At 42.4% G+C, this 19,198-nt stretch overlaps 3 protein-coding genes across 4 annotated transcripts; 1 reads left to right on the top strand and 2 right to left on the bottom strand.

Moving 5' to 3' along the window:
- Positions 1 to 1,016: 1,016 nt before the first annotated feature.
- zgc:174888 (uncharacterized protein LOC558116 homolog) lies at positions 1,017 to 4,436 on the bottom strand. The gene is made up of 5 exons (XM_053432128.1): positions 3,820 to 4,436; positions 3,324 to 3,430; positions 2,784 to 2,855; positions 2,319 to 2,465; positions 1,017 to 2,123 (listed from the first exon to the last, which is right to left on the bottom strand). Exons 1-5 carry the CDS (start codon positions 3,830 to 3,832, stop codon positions 1,770 to 1,772), a joined length of 693 nt encoding a protein of 230 aa, XP_053288103.1. The 5' UTR covers positions 3,833 to 4,436; the 3' UTR covers positions 1,017 to 1,769.
- A 1,406-nt stretch (positions 4,437 to 5,842) lies between these two features.
- On the bottom strand, positions 5,843 to 12,530 carry flcn (folliculin). Of its 2 annotated transcripts, none has more exons than XM_053432109.1 (12): positions 12,230 to 12,530; positions 11,721 to 11,933; positions 10,972 to 11,130; positions 10,646 to 10,867; positions 10,371 to 10,537; positions 10,164 to 10,255; positions 9,212 to 9,372; positions 8,786 to 8,899; positions 7,461 to 7,584; positions 7,209 to 7,334; positions 6,563 to 6,665; positions 5,843 to 6,464 (listed from the first exon to the last, which is right to left on the bottom strand). In XM_053432109.1, exons 2-12 carry the CDS (start codon positions 11,931 to 11,933, stop codon positions 6,257 to 6,259), a joined length of 1,689 nt encoding a protein of 562 aa, XP_053288084.1. In that variant the 5' UTR covers positions 12,230 to 12,530; the 3' UTR covers positions 5,843 to 6,256. The 2 variants fall into 2 exon arrangements, with proteins under 2 accessions (XP_053288084.1, XP_053288085.1); XM_053432110.1 differs by having other exon boundaries at positions 10,984 to 11,130.
- Positions 12,531 to 13,321: 791 nt separating this feature from the next.
- Positions 13,322 to 19,198, top strand: leng9 (leukocyte receptor cluster (LRC) member 9). The gene is made up of 7 exons (XM_053432106.1): positions 13,322 to 13,687; positions 15,461 to 15,554; positions 15,915 to 16,048; positions 16,164 to 16,490; positions 16,613 to 16,871; positions 17,679 to 17,790; positions 17,881 to 19,198. The coding sequence occupies exons 1-7, from the start codon at positions 13,552 to 13,554 to the stop codon at positions 18,532 to 18,534; spliced, it is 1,716 nt and encodes a 571-aa protein (XP_053288081.1). The 5' UTR covers positions 13,322 to 13,551; the 3' UTR covers positions 18,535 to 19,198.

The raw sequence follows: 19,198 nt of genomic DNA, 5'->3' as shown, positions 1-19,198 counted from the left end.
TCCCACATGCTCAGTCATGACTGCTGCATTTATTTCTCACCTGCAGGAGCACGGCCTGGTACTGACACTGGCTCAGAAGCTCCTGCAACACTGACAAAAAAAGGATTAACTGCAGCTGGACGCCTGTATTTGCCAGTAACAGGAAACTGACATCCCAGTGATAAACAGTCCAGAAGAACTGGAGCCCTACACTTCATTTTTATCTTCCTTATTTGTCCAAGATTTGCAGCACAACTATTTTCTAACTCTTTATTAGTAATTTACATTCATGCAGCATTACATCTGTCCCATCCTTCCAAATAATGACATCAATTCTCTGGGCCAGTGACAGCTAGAGGTGCAGGCCAAAAATCGTCACCCCAGCCCCCCAGAGTAGCAAATGCAATAAAGACTACCTCTGTATCTTGAGAATTAGGAAAGACATGCAAGGTCCTGTAAGGACAATAGCGTGCAGTAAAAAGCGTGGGTGTGTGCAAGCAGGGGCAAGTGCGAGCAACAAATGGCGCACTTTAGTTTCCAGTGTCGATCCTGACTGGAACAGAACAGAACCTCTCTGAAGCTGGGGTCCCTTCCCAGAGCGCATTCCTCTCTCATCTGCAACTCATCTATCTCAGAGTCAGAGTTACCAAATAGTTAAAAAGAATTTCTTCATAGGAAATGGCTTTTCAAAAAGAACTGGCTGTAGTGGTGGAGCGGACATGAATGTGAACATAATCTCTGTGACCTGTATGTGATATAATAAACAAAACATAATTTCACTTAGACAAATGCAAATATCCAACATTCTTACTGTCGAGCAGCTGTGGAGGAAACACTATTGGAAGCGAAGCAACATCACGTCATGCATAGTCCTTGATTCAGAAGTCATACTGAAGTAAAAGTCTTGATAGTTAAAGGTTCTCAGGAGTATTTTAAATAGTTGTAATTACCTCCACTGAGGAGGTTATGTTTTCACCCCTGTCCGTGTGTTTGACTGTAAGCGAGATTGCACAAAAACAACTGGTATTGAGGATGCATTCGTATTTGAAGTGGAGCTGGTTTAATAACATAATAAAGTGTGTCAAATTTTATAACTTGATCACATGTTTTACATGTAAAGTCTTTATATGTAAATATAACTCAGATAATTGTAACAGAGTAAAATGACAATATATCCCTCTGAGCAGTACTTGAGTAGAAGTTGAAAGAGAAATTAAGTAGAAATACTTAAGTACAAATACCTTGAAAGTCCCTTTAAGTACAATGCTTGAGTAAATTTACTTTCACCATGATAAATATATTGTAGCTTGCAACTTTTGGGATATTAAATTCTGCAAAGTTAAATCAAAAACTAGAAGTGCTTATATCTAAATGTCTTTAATTTACATTTATGTACAAAAGTAAACACCCATAGACTTACATTTACATAGTAATCATTGTAAACAGTGATGAACTCCACATCAATAGGCGAGGCTTACGTGCATTGGCTTGCTCAGCATTTACCTCATGTTAGCATAAAGAGCACAGCTAGCTGGAGTCGGGGGCTTGCTCTCATGAGGATGGCTATAAGTTTAATATCTGTGATATCAGTTGTTACAGGAGCACTGTTGGACAGTGGACGTAGCTATTCAAACTGATTTTGGACATTAAAAGCAACCTGTTGCTTGTCACTTCATATTATCTAAGCTTACTGCCTGAAGCACAGACTCAAACAGAAGAAACATTCATTCAGTGCCAGGAAATGTCTTACATTTTGTGTGCATCAACACAAAGAAGATCCTTTATAGTGACTATGGCAGCAACCAGTGGTAGAGTCTGAGAAGTAAGGGGCTCCACACAGAAGCGGAGTAAGAGAAGTGCAGAGGAGCTCCGCTGGACGGGGGCTGTGTGATGTCCATCATCTTGTGAGGCTGTCCCTCCTCCACGCTGCCGATAGCTCGAGTGGTCAAGAGTCTCGCCCTCGATGGAGCGTAGTCCTTCCTGTCCACGGAGGGGGGCAAAGTGGGCAGGGTGCAGGTTTCAATGTCAGGTAAACATCCCACATCGAGCCACTTAGTGAAAAGGTCCGACGTGAACTTGAGGAGTTCCTCAGGAGAAGAAGAAGATGTGGCGAAATGGGACAGCTCCGTCTCCTCCAGGAACATCTGGGAGGGACAAAGACACAAGGACCATATAAAGATTTGCATTAAAAAAACAGCTCTGATATTAAAACTTTGTTTTAATATTAATGCAGTAATTAAAATGACCAGAGATAATTCTGGCTTTTTACATTTGAGGTTTTTTGCCCCATTTGATTAATTAAAGTATTATAATAGGAAAGAGTTGAAATAAAAACCCACCTCTGTGTTCCTGTTCTTTCTAATAATCTTATCCAGTGTCTGCTTCAGGTCGAGAATGAAGGAGTGATTTAAATGCTCATCCCAGAGATTTCTGAGGAGGACGTGCCAGGAGTCCAGGAGGACGACTGCAGCAGGGAACACACAACACTGCAGGGAGAGGAACGACAACAACACAACAACCACAAAGTTAGGTTCAATGTGCAAACACGTGACAAATTACCATGAGCCACATCAATCCCTCAATTACAAGTCACAATCAATGCTACATTATAAAGCAACGGTTTGCTAAACCAAGAATTTACAAGGCCTGTCACAGCCGAGGATTAAGTAAAGCTCATGATTATATGATTAGCCTGTCAAATAAATAATATGCTTTCAGTAGAAGGAAAATAATGGAAGACTTTAAGAGATACGACACAAGGGCTTCACATCAAACATGACTTCATCTGTTGATAGGAAACTCACCGGATCAGTGTCACACAGCATGTTTTTTGTGTAGTGGTGCACTACATAGTAATCTTTCGGAAATACTTTGCGCTGAAAAGAAATAAAAAGGGAAGACAAAGATTAGAATGAAAGCAAGGATTAAGAAATACAATAATATTTATGATGTAATGATCACAGTACTGAAGTTTAGCAAGGAGAGAGCTGACAAGAACAATGTAGAAAAAACGAACTAAGCTTCCACTTAAATGTCTGCTAAAGGTAGAAATGGCCAAAAGAATCTAAAGGAAAAACAAACCAGAGGTGAAACGACACAATGTTCGATCCAGAGCTCGACCTGTCACTTGTGAGTTTGTCATCTTGTGCAGGCGAGGTGAGAGCAAGCAGGGCTGTTTATTTTGGCTCTTTTATTTGAGGGTGATCTTTAACCACATAGCTAAACCCTCTAACTGAGCACACGCAATATTAGTGAGAGAATAGTATGAACATGTGTGCTCTGCATGGTACAAACACTAAAACGGAGGCCTGCATGAAATCACAAGCAAAGTTTTTTGAACTTACAAATCCAGTCGGATTAGAGTCGATGGTCGCTTTAATGTGTTGCACAACCTGCGAGTCAAAGTCACATCCACCACATTGGACCGTCCAGAGTGATAACAAAAGCAAAACTGTTTGAGAAAGGGGCGAGGAGGTAGAAGAGTCAGAACACAGTCAGATAATTGCTGGAAACTTTCTGTGGTTTGCAGCTTGCAGACCTATGAACAAACATGACATCATTTCCTGGGACAATTCGATAATTCTCTAGAAAAACAACACGAAGCAGGGGCTGTTAATAAATTAACCCTTAATTAAGTAAGGAAGTGGAACTGTGATTGTAACCACACGTCAGATCTGTGTTAAATCCATTGTTAAATTTGTCTTTAGTAGAGCTAGATGTTATATAATCAATTTTATGACTATGTAATAACCAGTTATAATATTACATTTTTTGCAATTATAAGCTCTTGAAAGAAAGTTTCCAAAAAGCATAAATATGATATTGATTTGTATTCCTCACCTGGCAGTGACATCCTTTTATCTTTCTAAGAATGGACACTTCTCCATTTCTCTTGTTGATAGCAAACTCTCTGCAGACAGGTTTCTGTGTCAGTTGGTGAAAGGCTAAGTTTCCTCCTCTGTGGTTTCCTCAGGGCTTTGACACAGGGTGCGTTGCTGCTGCGTCTTGTCCTCCACAGCCTGATGTTTGGTCTTCTTGTTGACAGCCCTTATACATTCCTTCCTTTTGAGGTCCTTTGGTACTTTCCAAAAAAAAAAGCCAGATTTATCCTCTCACGCCATCCTTCCCTCTCACTTTGGATTTTCCCACTTAATCCTGAGTGGCTGCAGCCTTTCCCTATCAGAGCTTTTGTTTGTTTTTCCTCTTTCTTTTTTTTTTTTTTTTACTATATCCCTTTCTTCCTTTCACCGCTGACCTAGAATCTTCCTGGTCGGCCTAATCTGAATCCGTCGCCTCTCCCCCAGACCTGGTTAATGGATAAAGCGGGAGAGACACTGGCCTCCTCTTCTCTGTCTCTCCCTCTGGCCACAGAGTGTGTGTCCTCACTCAGACGCTCAAAGTGAAAGTGCTTTGCTTGATGGCTCGTCTGCTCCCTTTAAGTCTCGGCCCCTCCCATCGCCACACGTTTTACCTCACTATTGACTGACCCGGCTCCCTCCCCCCTGCTCCCCACATTCCCTGACACCCACTCTCTTGCCCCCGTCCTCCTCCCACCAAACCGGGCCTGCAGGCTTAGTCATGCAGTTGGAGCGTATGTTTTTCATTTGGACTCTCCCCCACACCTCTGCGCCTCTGGTCTTTATCCCTCCGTTGTCAGTTTGCAATATCATCCTCTCTAATTGTCCCATTCCTGACAAACAGGACAGAGTTGCATTGCCAGAACTTGCAAGTCATTCCACGTGTGCTGTTACTGTTAAAAAAACCTGCTCCACAGGGGTGGAGCGATTGATTGTGACGTCTGATTCTGTGCACAGCTGTCCTCGCCCCTCAGGTCATGTTAAGCATCATGTTATTTTGGATTAACTTATGTGTCAGGAGAGAGGTTGATTACAAGTGAGAGGAAGGAAGCACACAGTTGTTGCTTTGTGTGCAACAGGAATTGTTTCTTCCAGAACCTTTTTCAACACAGGCCAAAGGAAACAAGACGGTTTCCCAAAGTCCCATCACTGCTGGAGGCTAGAGGAAACTGGAGAGCAGCAGCCTCACAGCAAGCGATGCATTAACTCTCCCAGAGGCGTCATTAACTCCAAACCTCTTCACCTATACTATATGTCTTAATGACGGGCATAAATACCCAGGCACCGTGCCGCCTTCCTGTTCCATACGTCACTTGCATACCGAGCGGCTGAATATGTAACTAAGTGTGGAGCTGCTGCAAATTATGTTTGGACTTCCTTCTGTGAGGGTTGTAAAATGAAATCCAGATTCGAGTTGAATGTAGAAGCATTAAAAACATAAAAGATTATAGAGAATAAAAACTGTTGAGCAACACTTCTACTTCTACAATGCTGACCAGCAGATTCCTTTTCTATCCTAATATTTACAAACTCCTTTCTGGTGGGACGAGAACATGAGCTTTAACACAAGCGCTTCATTGGTACGGATAAAAAAAAACAACTCCTGATTTAAACAAAGCCGCATGTTGCTGAATTTTATTGAGTGAAGTCTGCAAACTTCAGCAAAGAAGCAGACTTAAATAACTGTGGCATGGGAGAAGAAAACACAGGCTGGATCAGTATGAGACTGGCTCATTAAGAAGCCAAAATCTGCTGATGTGGTCAGGCCTACCGGAGTAAGGACTTGTTATACAACCATTTTGCACACTTCAGGACACCACAGAACCTTAAAAAACCTGCTGTCTTACACCACTTGGTACTTGATGGCCGACAGCCACTTAAACAAGTGAGTGGAAACATGCAGAGGAATGCAGCTCTGCTGTTTTACAGCACCTTCAACCCCTTTATTCTTCCTGTTCACCACAAGATGGAGCCACTTTTTGAATAAAAAAACAAGGAAGTGCAGCTGACCCTTCACATGAATTTATTTCATTTTACAATCAGTGAAAGAGTAAACAAAGTGCAAAGCCTTTTTGTAATAAGTTAAACTTTACATAATAGTACAAAGTGGTGGACTGCAATAATTCCCTTTGACAAATAAGAGCCCTCATAAATCATCGCAACTGTTAAAAAGGTTTCAGGGCAAGAAACATAATGAATCCCTTTTTTCTTGCACATTAGACAATAATGAATGAGCCAAGGCATCTGTCATTAGCTCAGAGTCTTTCATTCCACAAAAAGTCCCAACCAGTTAACAAAACTGATTCTCGCTTTCACTTTCCTTTCTTTGAAATCCCCCTCTCTTTCCATGTCCCTTTTCTTCACCCCATGCTACCCCCCCCCCCCCCCCTCCTCCTCCTCCTCCTCCTCTCTTCTCTTTGTCACTGGCTGGGGCTCCTCTCCCCTCCTCGGACCGCCGTCATTAAATGACTCTTGTAAGTTTTGCTGAGTCCAGTCATCCAGAACTTGAGAAGCCTGACATTGTCCTCTTCGCCCGGCCCAGTGGCACCAAGGAGGGCCAGGACCTTCTGCGTGTCCTCCCTCCCTCGCCCGTCCACTTTGGAGAACTTGAACAGCACTTTGACTTTGCTGAAAGAGGGAGAAGTAGCTATGAGAACACGTTCATGTGGTGAAACCTTCCCTAATACCTAAATAGTCTTCATTGAGACTGAGTGAACTTTACTCACTTCATACACTCTTCCTTCAAACACAGCAGGCAGTGAGACACCACGTCCACAGACAAGTTCTCGTTGGACAGAGCCACCTCAAGCTTGTTGAGTAACGTTGGACCTGGAAAAATATATTTTCTTTATATTCTGTAGTTCCAAGTACAACCTTTTACCAAAGCTTCTCTTCATGTTTCCTTAAACTTAAAATACCTCAGAGGAGATTGGTTTTTTAAAACCTTTCTCCCACATATCTCAAAATCATGCTCAGGGAAGATAGAATCCACGGGATGGGGCCAGGGGGGCCCCAGCTAAAATGAGATTGGCCGTGAAGTGCCCCTGTCCAGTCAATAGACCTGATTTAGAAAAAACGTACATCTTCCACTGGTAGAAAGAAGGAACAAATCCTTTCTGATATTCTAAAAAGTTTCTGATGTGGATGCAGATCATGTGGGCTGGGATGAGGCTGAATTAAAGAGTATTCTTGCTGTTACTGTCCATCACTTTGTATTCCGATTGAGATTCTGATTAAAATATAATTTGCTATACTACTAAATTATAAAGTGCACAGATTGCGAAGGTATATGCAATCCCTACTTTTAATGTTTAGCCAAGAAGCATTTTATATTGAAAATGAAAGCAAATGTTAAATGAGGTGTTTGCTCACCCCTGTCAGTGGGCTGTGGGTTGGCACTGCTCATGGTGAACTGATAAAGTGAGCAGATATCCTCGTCTCCTACAGCTGAGATTTGACAGTTTCTCTCGATGCTGACATCCACCAGCACTGAAAACTCTGCAGGGTAAAAAAAAAAGAAGGTCAAATCCACACAATGTGATCTACGTGTGAGAGACAACACTGTGACAGAAGCAACTCTGAGGTTTCAGGCTGTAATGTATTGTTTTAGAGACTCTCTTGTACCTGAGGAGCTGACGTGGGCAGGAATGGGCACATCTGGACTCAGACCCAGGAAGTTGCACTTGTAGGCTTCCTCATACTGACCACTGTATGGCACAGAACGCACACAGCCAACTGGGAGCAAGGACTGATGGGAGAAAGGACAGAAATTCAGAAATGAGATGCAGCAAGAAGAGAATCGTATCCAGCAAAGTACGTTGAAGTTACCACTAGTAGCCCTATCCAACTCCACAGCATGTCTTCACTTGTTCTGGGACTAAAGGGATTCTGAAATCAGGACTAAATCATGGAACGCGACAGCCCATACCCATTCTGCTGAGATAGCTGCAGGTGCACCCTGTTGAGCTGGTATTTTTTTACCGATGTGTAAAGTCAGGGCAACGTGTACATTAGTAAATATTTCCATGACACCTATTTTATTATGTCCCAAGCCTGCTTTGTTCCAATCGTGATCAAGGTATCATGCGGACAGTAAAACTTTAATTAGGTCAAGATGTATATTAACCCTGGGATTACAGACCCTGCAGGCACATGCAAGTTGCTAGTGTGGGAACATTTTGTACCCCCCCTCCCCCGGACAGTATGTGCAGTTGTTCTATTCCTATATTGCAATAGAACTAAAACACACAAAGGCCCAATAGGTGGAACAACGCTACCAGATAAGCGAGACAAAAGGAAATTTAAGTGCAGTCTGTCAAAACTTAGTGACGCCCTTGAATAGAACAGGGCTGTCATACATGTTATTAATAACACATGTGCTATTCCTGCTGTGACACGTTAACACGTTTGCTATGAAAAACACGTGGGAAGCAACATGCAGCAATGTAACTGTAATCAATTACAAAAATAAAACAATGACAACAACACGATCACAATGATAAAAACAGTTTAAATGAACAGGAAAACATTATAAACAATCACAACCATATAATAAACAGCAACACTGTATCTCTATCTACTGTAGTGTATCCATCATAGTCTTGTGTTTTCCAAAGAAATGTAGGTGTGGAAAACATGTAGAGGCAAAGGACATTTCAGGGTGTGCACCCATAGTGTGAATAAAAATATCTTCAGGGAAGAACAGAATATTAGAAAAGTGAATAATAAGAACATAGTCACTGGATGTTACACGAAAATGATATTAATCCAGTGATTCTAAGATGAAATTTGTAATCTATAATTTTTATTTCAAACTTTAGATAATGTTTTACCATGGCACAAATAAACAGGACCCTCAGGTGATATCACTTGTTCCAGTTCCTCTTTACCCGCTGTATGTTAATAAGACTGTGTTTTCTAATGAGGGAGAAATAAACACAGTAGTGTACCTTCAGAACGATAAACGCTGATTGGATGAGTCCCGGGTGAGCGCCTCTCCATATGACCTGATTTCCCATGAGCACGTGCCACGCTAGCTGCCTGAAGTCAGCCACCCCGAGAACCTGTGGAAAAGATAGTCATCGTCATCTTCATCATCATCATCATCATCATCATCATCATCATCCTAATCATCAATATTAACTAAATTAGGGCCACAAAACAAAACAACAGGACAGATAACCACAAAGCTAATTGAAACGATCACGGGTTAGTCATTCAATTTTGCTGCAGAATTTCCATAACTTTCTTTAACATTTCTGAGATGCATTTTTTGACATTCTCACTTTTCATGGACTCATTTAGGGATCTTAATGAAAACATTCTGGCAACCGACTATACACAACAAAACAAGCTGAAAGGGTTCTTAGGTTTACCTGTCTTAAATGTCGCAGGGACCTAAATTTCGGACCAGGAATTTCCTCTAGTTTGGTGTCGTCACACAGGAAGTCATGGCCCAGCTCATTCACTGACTGGTGGCGTGACTTTGAAGACCCCCCCTCGGCTCCCTCCCAGCAGCTCATTTCCTCCTCTTGTTCTTTTGGAACCAGAGAATGATATCACAGCATGAAAAGCCATGACGAAATGTTTTTTAATTGAGGTTCATTACAGATATGGGGAATTCCGCCGGAAAGTCAAGAAGAGACAGGATTTTTATCACTAGTGTATCCTGTCCATGACGTGATGTGCACACTCATCTCATCTTTCCAAAGCAAAAATGAAACTATACAATCTCACCTCTAATAAGTGACAAATTTCAACACCTACAGTAATAGAATGCTGCTAATATAAACTAGCACATAATGGAAAAATGTCCCTCACAATTGAGTCTGGACAACCATCAAATAAACAAATTAAGGTATTTAATACCATACTACGTACAGTCATTTTCTTGTGTCTTATGTATAGTAAGCTACAGACAGTAGCTTAATCATATTAGTATTAGAAAAAAAACTGTTTAAACACTTCCTGGCAAAACTCTGTATTCAAGAGCAAGGGTAAAGTGAATCACTGTTTTTCTGGCCGACTGTCGCCACAGTGGCTGACCCAGTGAATCAGAATTTCCTTTAAGTCTATTTCATCCTGATGATAAAACCAAGAGACATTGTGCAAACACATGACATCAGCTTAGACAACCCTCATTCAAGCAGCTTAACGTGGCCTACAAGGCAAAACATGTTGAGGCATTGACAGGTAAACTGAGTTCTTTTAGTCTGATAAACTGTTATGAGACATTTATTTGTTTAGCTTTTACAGAGTTACAGGGCTCAGTACAAAGCTCTATGCTAAATATGTACAATCCCATTGAATTATGAACTATGTCTGTACCTGTCTGTCTCTCTATAAGCACCAGTGTGTCTTCAGTGGGGGCCCCCTCCAGCAGCTTCTCCGTCAGACGGCTGCCACAGGCCTTCAGCAGCCTGGGAATATGGTGAAAACACACGTCAGGAAGTCCAGGTGAGTGACTGCAAACAGCTCACATTGAAAAAGACCACAGCATGCTCGCATAGTGGGACTGACAGTGGATCAACTCACCAGCTGAAGGAGGAGTGCAGGCTGGCCCAGAGGTTGGGATGCTCGGTGAGAGAGGTTAGCGATCGGGCTGCGTTGCCACTCCTTTGATGTGGGAAAACTGCTGGTGAAAAAGCACTGTTCATCCTCACAGCTCGCTGGGGGCAAACTCCTTGTTCACTGTCAAACACCTGATGCAGAGCACAAATACCAAGACATTAGGTGTTGGGTTAAATAAGAGAATTAAGTCTTTATATTTGTATTTGAGAAAAACTGAGTAAATACATGTAGTGTCCTACCTTGAGAGCAGTGCTTTGCAGGCTCTGTATTGTGAGTTTAAGGTGGCGTAGAAGAAAAGGCCAAGAGTTGATAAGGTATATTCTGTCCATGGCTACCATGACAATACTGTACCACCGCTGAAAGCCCCTGGCCAAGCTGTCTTTGATGAAGAAGGTGTGTGAGAACACAAAACCGTGTTGCTCATCTCCAAAGAAAATTGGCCCTTCACGGCCTGGACACACCTGACAAATCAGACAGAGAGAGTTAGATGAAGGATGTGAGGAGATGATGGAATTAAACAGACAAATGTGTTTGTTAATTCAGTGCATGACATGTGTAGACGTACATCACTGTTTACCTCACAGCTGAGGCTGCGTACACAAGCTTGGCGTACAACGCTGAAAAGCTGTGGCTCTCTGGGATGCTGGTGGCTCAGGAAGCGAATGCCCGTTTCATCATCAATGCTCATGAAGCCCGGGTGAGACGCAGGTAGAGATCGGCATCCCTGTGAGGCAGAGAGAAGAGGAGAATGAGCACTTTGAGATACACGGCAGGAAAATGAATTCACGTAGAGAGAAGGGTGGGTCTGATCAGACTGAGGCAAGTATCACCTCTGGAAAAGAGGTCATGCTTTTGTCTGTATTAATTTGTTGGTTTGTTGTTCTTAACAGGATTATGCAAAAACTTCCGCTCTTTATTTACAAATAAATATTGGGAGAGGGGGGGCATTTCAAATCTGCCATTTTTGTGTGTGCAGTTTGGTGTCATGTTTTCACTAGTGTTTTTTTGTCTGATAGTTATCCTGATAATGCTAAAAATACTGAATGGTTTAATATGAAACTTGGTCAGAGGTCAGTGAAGAACCCATTCAACTTTGACGTGGATCTGGCTTTTTTAACCTTACCCTAACCCTAACCCATTTTGACCATTTTCACAGGAGATAATTCATAGATCTTTATGACCATAATCATACTAATACTGTCGGTATAAGTGGGGACTGTCGGCCCCTGGCAGAGATATGCACGGTCTGATATAATAATAATAATAATATCATGGTGAGATTGACGCTCTGGCCTCGAAACCACCTCCGCTCACCTCACACATTTCTCCTCTCTGCGTGGCCGAGCTGTTGGCTCTCATGGTCAGCCCTTCACCTTCCCGGTCACCGTCCCGGTCCCTGTCCCCGGGGGCTGGGACCCCTGCATGGGACGCTGGGGATGGGGATGGAGGGTGCAGGGCCTCGGTGCAGAAAAGTGTCCGGGGCCCGTGGAGCTCACAGAAGTGACAGAGCGCCACCAGAGCATTCATCTGAAAGACAGAGAACAGGGTTAGATAGGATTTACTGAGGCGCGTGTGTGAAACAGTCAGTTCATCCCACTCGTCTGTCACTAACAGGCTCAACACATGGTCACAGTAACTTAGTGTTTCTTTTTTTAAACATATATTTATTGGTTTTGTACATTTACATCAATTTACATACATACAAGAACCTTCCCCAACCTGAACATATGGCAGTATAAAATAACAGTAAATAATACAAATATCACATAAATAGCTAAGTTATGATTAAAACATAAATTCAAGAAGGACTTAGTGTGTTTTACCTTGTCTTGACTTTCAGTTCAACTAATGACTGGAGCTCAGAGCTGCTTCTCATGACACTAGTCGCAGTGTTTACGTCCAATAAGCCCTGATATACAAAAGCAGCATATTCAAAACAGTGGTTTGAAACAGACCATATGTTTGAATACAGTCTGTTTTTCAAAGCTGCGCGTTCCTCAGTGTTTCATGTTGAGGTCTCGTGTTGTTTTGCCTCCCTGTCGCTTCCTCATCGTGTTGTTTCCTCTCCGTGTAGCCGCTAAGCTAACAGACACAAACACAGCGCGTCACGTGAGGAGGCGCAGTCACGCGCTCCAGCCGCGGTGACTCATGGCCGCCGTGCTGCGTTCAAGAACACCGGGGAAAAGATCGATGACAGCACAGACGACCTGACACGTGGAGTGTTTCAGAGAAGAGCTGGAACTTTATCTATCCCATTTCGGGGGAAATCCACTAGTTGAAAATTAAAATTGAATTATAAAAACAGAGAATATATACATAATATACTCCTTTCACGACGGAAATATTGTTTTTAGAGAAATGTACTTGGGTTAAGTTTAAGTGGCACAGGCACGAGGATGTAAACTTTATTTTGTGCACTAGTATAAGGAGATATTGAAATAATTATATATATATAATGAGGCAACAGAAGCAGCTGCTTCTAAACAGTGAGTGAATAATTGTTATATGTTATATGGATAATGTGCAAAAGGACGCCAATGTCATAGTTACTATTTTGAGTTCTGGAGAAATTTGTTTCCATCTGTGACCACCCATAACAATGGTTTAACCTCAAAATTGGTGGCTGACATATTTTAATACAGCATTCACTGCAAAATTTGAAATCATATTTTATTTAAAAAATTTGGTGAATCAGGAGTGTTCACAAGTGACTTTTTTTGATAATGAACATTGAGATCCACTTCACCATGTCAAATTCCTTGTTTGTACAACTTACTTGGCCAATTAAACCTGATTCTGATTACCCACAATCCCTTGAGGTGACAAGTTCATGGTCAAAGAGCGATATATGGTGAGAACTGTTTGTGACACCTGCCTCAAACAGTGAGGCAAAAGAGGCAGCTGCCTTTACACATCAGTGGCAGCGTCTGTTGACACCGGAAGTGCCTCTCCGAGCTACCGCTGCCACAGCTGACTTGAGCTAGCCGTTACAGTACCCTCGCACTTCCTTAGCACTGAGCTCTCCACTTTCAGGAGTCGAGTGTGATTCTGTCGTTGTGTGTCAGTTGAAACAAAAGCTGAAGGTGTGTCGAGGCTCCACAGGGACACAAAGCAGGAGTCCGAAGTCACCTCGTCTCGCAGGAGAATGGCGTCAGAAATGTCCCCAGGTTCACCAGAGCTGCTCAGAGAGGATGGGACCCAGCTGAGGGACACAGGCAGTCCAGAGGCAGGGGTCCCAGCTGAGCCCCACACTGGTCCAGACACCCAGAGAGCCCCAGCAGGTAAATCCCACTGGTTAGTTATACACCCACTGCTCCATAACAACTGTTTGTTTTGTTTATTATGTTGTCATAGTGCCATATGTGAGTCAATATAATGTGTCAAATTTGAAAGCGCAGTTTAGATCTGCCGGATTACTGGAGTCAGACTTAATCTTTGACAAATACATCAAATTCCTCAGTGTGTGTCACTGTGAGCGAGGGGAGTTCTGGTAAGTCCTGTTATCATGTGTCTGGACCTCCTGACTTCAGAGGTGATCACTGGATGAGTGACCAGACTCCCGTAATGTCAGATCATGATTTAACTTAACGCCTGACTGCTCTGCTGGAATCAGGAAGTGACTCAGCAGCTGTAAGTATTGACCTCCAGATCCAGTACGAGGAGAGAATTTACCGTCTGCTCCCACTCCCATTGGTGTTACTGGGCCCAAGTCCAGATGAATTTCATCAGGAATGAAAAAGGTCTAGATAACCGTTAACCCAGTTAAGACCTAATAACTGGAGGCGGTTGAAAGACCAGTTGATAAAGATCAGTGGCTGTCGTCCCATGATTGTGGGCAACCTGTGCCCCCTCAGTGGAAAAGGAAGATATCCCAGTTCATTATTAAAGTATTTGTGTTATGAGTCACATTCAGTCCTCCTATCTGGAAATAGAGCCGCGGGGCATGTGGTATGTGCCAGAGTTCACAGGCAGACCACATCCTTACTACTTGGCTGACATTTGAGACCTCAGGGGAAAGTCATCGCCACCTGTTACATTATTTATTCACTTTAACAAACCACTAGTTTCCTTCTGGGCATTTATTGTTTATTTCTTCATTTATTGCCATACCCATTTAAGATAAAAATCAAGGGGATCAAATTAAGATATGGGGGCTCTTATACTCTCATAGTCCCAAGATATTTGTCAAAAAAACACATGTATTACTATACTACTACTAGTATCTGTGACTCTCTGACATCTCACATCCGCCTGCTTGTCCCAGCTGACCTGTTCCAATAAGAACTCAAATCTCACTCGCACATCTGTTTGTATCAGTCTGCCTCATGTAACGTCCAACCTACATAGCATCTTATGTATCCCTCACTAGCCAGATGTTATAGTAATCATATACTAATCATCTTTGCCGCTTAATCTGATTTTAACCTTGCTTTGACTTTTCAACTATTCTTGTGTCACACATGTGGTATTGACAGGTGTTTGCCACTCACATTTTTTTTACTTAATTTCTGATATATTGTTAGGTATCCTTGAGTGCCTGGAGTTGGTGCTGTAAAATACAATTTATTATTATTGTTATTGTAATTTACTGTATAAAGAACGAATCTCATATAAAACTGTATATTGATATTTCCATTTATCCCGCTTACTGGCTTAGTTAATAGTCGCCACTCTAATCTGAGAACATCCTGCCGCACCGTTGTAGGTATTTACTGAGTAATTGAAAACTGCCTTAGACTGGAAGACGGACTTTTCCTCATATCCGTTTCGTTTCTCTGACTCACAGCCGGGGTCAAGCTTCACACAGACCAGACTCCCTCGTGTGTCATGATGTCTTATCAATCAATCAACAATTGAACTTTTTAAAGCTAATCAAATGTAATTCAACGTTCTTTACAGGTGATCGACAAAACATTGGTTTAAAATGAGTTCTATAGATTTTAATTTTGACTTAATTGCAGAATCCTAATTGAAAGGTGACTTTCTTTCCAGTCTGATTCCACATCTGCCTCTTGCACTTTTGTTTATGCTTCTCTTTTTCTATTGTTTTACAGTGTCAGCAGAGCAGGTCCAGGAGACGGTGAAAGTGTGCCCGTTTTTCCTCAGGCAAAAGTGTCATTTTGGAAACCGATGTCGTCTGAGTCACAGGTCTGTTCTCCTCACCTTGTTCTCACAAACTCACCGACAGCGTAACAGAGCACTTTAAATGTTTCAGAAACATTCTAGACAAATGTTTTATCCCTTTTTAACAACACCAAAGAAGCTGGATATGGTTGCAGTTCAGCAGTAATGTAATCTGAATATATATATATTTTTATTTAAACAAGTTGCTGATCATTGTTGTAATAAACTGATAAACTCATTGCTAAGATCCACCTGTAGGTATTTTCGTTTCTCTTAGACAGAGGCGATTAAATACAGAAAAATGCTGTTCTGTGTCAAAGGGAATTTAGAAGTGGAATTTTTTCTCATGTTCTCTCTCCCACTAATTACTCCTTCATTCCTCAGTGATCCGACACTGGATGATTCATTGGCTGTGTCTTCGGATCAGGATGACACATCGGATGAAGAGAAGACAGAAAAACACAAGCAGGAGAAAGGAAATGTGGACACAGCCAAAAAGCCAGGATACCATGGAGACGGTAACTTCATGTTTTGCTATTTTCTCTAAGTCGTCTGATACTGATGACATACTTTTAAGATCCAGTATGAATCTTTTATTTTTATCTCTTTTATAAATATTAAATTCTCCCACAGAAAAAAACAAAAAGCCTCGCATGCGAACTGCAGCTGACGTTATCTCCCGGATCCAGTGGGACCCAACGGTGGACTCGTCACAATTTGTGGTTGGCTACTTGGATCGCTTCCTAGGTGTGCTCGAGCGCCCCTTCTGTGACTTCAACTGGAAAGCCAGCCCATGCGACTGTGACTATACAACTGAGCTGGCCCTGCCCAGACACAGGATCCAGTACTTCACTTACAGAGGGCTCCGCGTCTGGGACCGCCACACCAGAAAGGACAGGGTGTTTGGCTCCACCGGTCAATCTCTGGCTCCCCCCTTTGGAAAGGAGGAGGAAGTAAAGGGTAAGAGAGGACCTTTTATTGCTGCTCCCACCTCACACACACACCCAGACACAGACTAATAAAGACAAAATATTCTCACTCAGAATGTATGCTGACTGAATAGAACCATTTGTTTTCACAAGAAACAAGCCCAGACGTCCAAGAGCAACAAGACGGCCTAAAAACAACAGAGGAGCGGCCACCTGCTGTCAGTGGGAAGGAGGAGAGTGACACAGGGGAGTGTGCTGACACGCAGAACACACATCTGGAGGAAGAGAAGCAGAATGAGATGAATATTCACGTCCCTGACTCAACAGGAGCGGCTCCAACGTGCAGAGGAAACACTTCTCAGGAACAACTGGAATCACAGGGAGCATGTGTTGTGGAGGAGGCCGCTAATAGGTCTGGTCTTCATGTTCATCCTTTATATTTAACTGAGAACAGACGTCTACTGTACTGAACATAAACGCTTTTGTAGAGTTTACATGCTTCAAACTAATGTGCCAGTTTCAAGTCAACTATAAGTCAACGGTTCATTCAGTCATGTGAAGCAGAATATGTGTGAGTGGGGTAGTAACGGGAGGGATTTGAATCACATCCACTTGATTGTTTAGAAATGGGTATCACTTAGAGATTTTGCCATCATAATACATAGAGGGCAATTGACTGACAGCTTCCTCACCCACACTGTTAGATCAGGATGCAGAGGGGATTCTTAAAAATCATTATTTTTGTACAGAAGATTTTTGTCAACTGCCGTCAAAACACAAATATCTTATCCTGGATATCATTCTGCTAACTAATACAACCTACGAGCTAAAGGTCAAGCATTGTTATATGTGAAGAACATTGTTTCCATGTGGCCTTATATCACAGGTGAATGGATACATGTATCCCTGAATTCAAGATAAGTCTTTACAGATGTCATAATGCATAGCAGGGACTTTATTTAAGAATACTAAAACATGTTATTGTTTCAAATTCTATATTTGGTGTATATGCCAAATATAGAGTTGGTCAGAACTAGGGATTCAGTGAGATAACTGAATAACTAAGGACACAGGATTATAATATAACGCTACATTTAGGAGATTAATGTTTATAGGAACGTCTTGGTTTGAAGTTAAAGTTAAAACCTGAAAAATATTCTCTGAAGTTCCCCCTTCTCGCTGCCTTTTGAGTAATTTTATTCATCTGATATGATTTCAGACTCAACGATTCAACAGACAAAATGTCCCCAAAAGAGCAAGTGACTGTAAAAGAGGAGGATGAGGAAGAGTCGGAATGGAAAGAAAGCTTGGGGGGCAAGGAGGATGCTTTGGTGAGCCCAGCACCGCTCACGCTGAAGTGCTTCCTGGCTCTGCTGTAGAAGTTCAAGTTTAACAGAGTGTTTCTCCTTCATTGCACACAGGGTTGTCTTGCAGACCTGAACATCAACGAGGCACCTCTGGAGCAGAGAAAGGAGAAACAAGGTGATCGCCCTCCTAGAGTAAAACCCACGCACTTCATCACCTTCAGGGCCAACACTCCTGCCATCCTCTCCTGTTTCCAGCTGCTGCAACAGGAGCTCACCTCTGTTCTCCCCTCGTCTGCCCCTCACTGGCAGTCCGCCTCCAGCCTTCACGTCACCCTGTGCCTCCTGGTGCTGCGCGGCCCGGCTGAAGTGGCCGCCGCTGGAGAGATCCTCCGAAAGTTTGCCAGTTTGGATCGCAACCCCCTGGTGAACGTGAACTTTCCCGTGAAACTGAAACATTTCAACGGGAAGGTGCTCTACCTGAGCCCCCAGCCTCAGCTGCCCCTCCAGCAGCTCAACAGCTGCCTGCAGGAAGCCTACAGGAAGGAGGGCTGGCTCCACAGGGACTCCAACAACCCGCGCTACCACCTCACTTTGGCCAAGGTAGAGGACAGAGAGGGGGAGAGGATTTTTGAAGGGGTGGGGGACCTGAAGGTGGGGAAGGGTTTGAATTTTGGTCGTCTGCCAATCAACACCTTACACCTTTGTCTCGTGAACGGTTCCAACGTAGATGGTTTTTATAGGATTTTGTGCACAGTAAATCTTCGATGATTCCACATGGACACAGAACAAACACATATGTTTTTAAATGATGTGCAATATGCCTGATTTGGAATTGCACTGTCCCTGCTGCCTGACCAACCAAATTTAATACCTGTGTGTTTACATTGTTTTAAGTATGCACTTTTAAATATGTATATATATTTAGGTAAAAAGCTGTGAGACAATGGTAAACACCTTGTGTCCTGTAACACTAACAATCAACCTTGATTCAACCTTCAGGTCCAGGAGGAAACCCATTTAATCTTGAATCCAATGAAAACTACTCTAAATTATGTAACAGCTTTAAATCTTTATACTTGACACGTCCGGTTGAGTTTCTACTTCCTTACAATACAAAAAATAAAAAACTGCATCAAGAAGAATGTTATTTTTTTGTCTTTGAGTCCAACTTTAGGCGTCTTTGACATTTGCCTGGACGCATGCATCTGCCATTAAGGCGTATGCAGGAAACAAATGATTAATGAAGGGAGAAGAAGATTTTTTTACTTAAGAGCCATGAATTTACTCAAGTAGTTGCAGCTCATAATTACACGACTCATGCAATCTGTTTAATATGAATATTTCATGGATTTGTGTGAATGATGACTTTGTGCCATTGTGCGATGAATTGCAACCACTCAGACGTGAAGGCCATTAAATATTGAACTGGTTA

This window comes from Pleuronectes platessa, chromosome 10 (assembly GCF_947347685.1).
Source record: "Pleuronectes platessa chromosome 10, fPlePla1.1, whole genome shotgun sequence".
Lineage (NCBI taxonomy): Eukaryota > Metazoa > Chordata > Actinopteri > Pleuronectiformes > Pleuronectidae > Pleuronectes > Pleuronectes platessa.
This window is presented reverse-complemented; position numbering and strand designations above follow the sequence as displayed.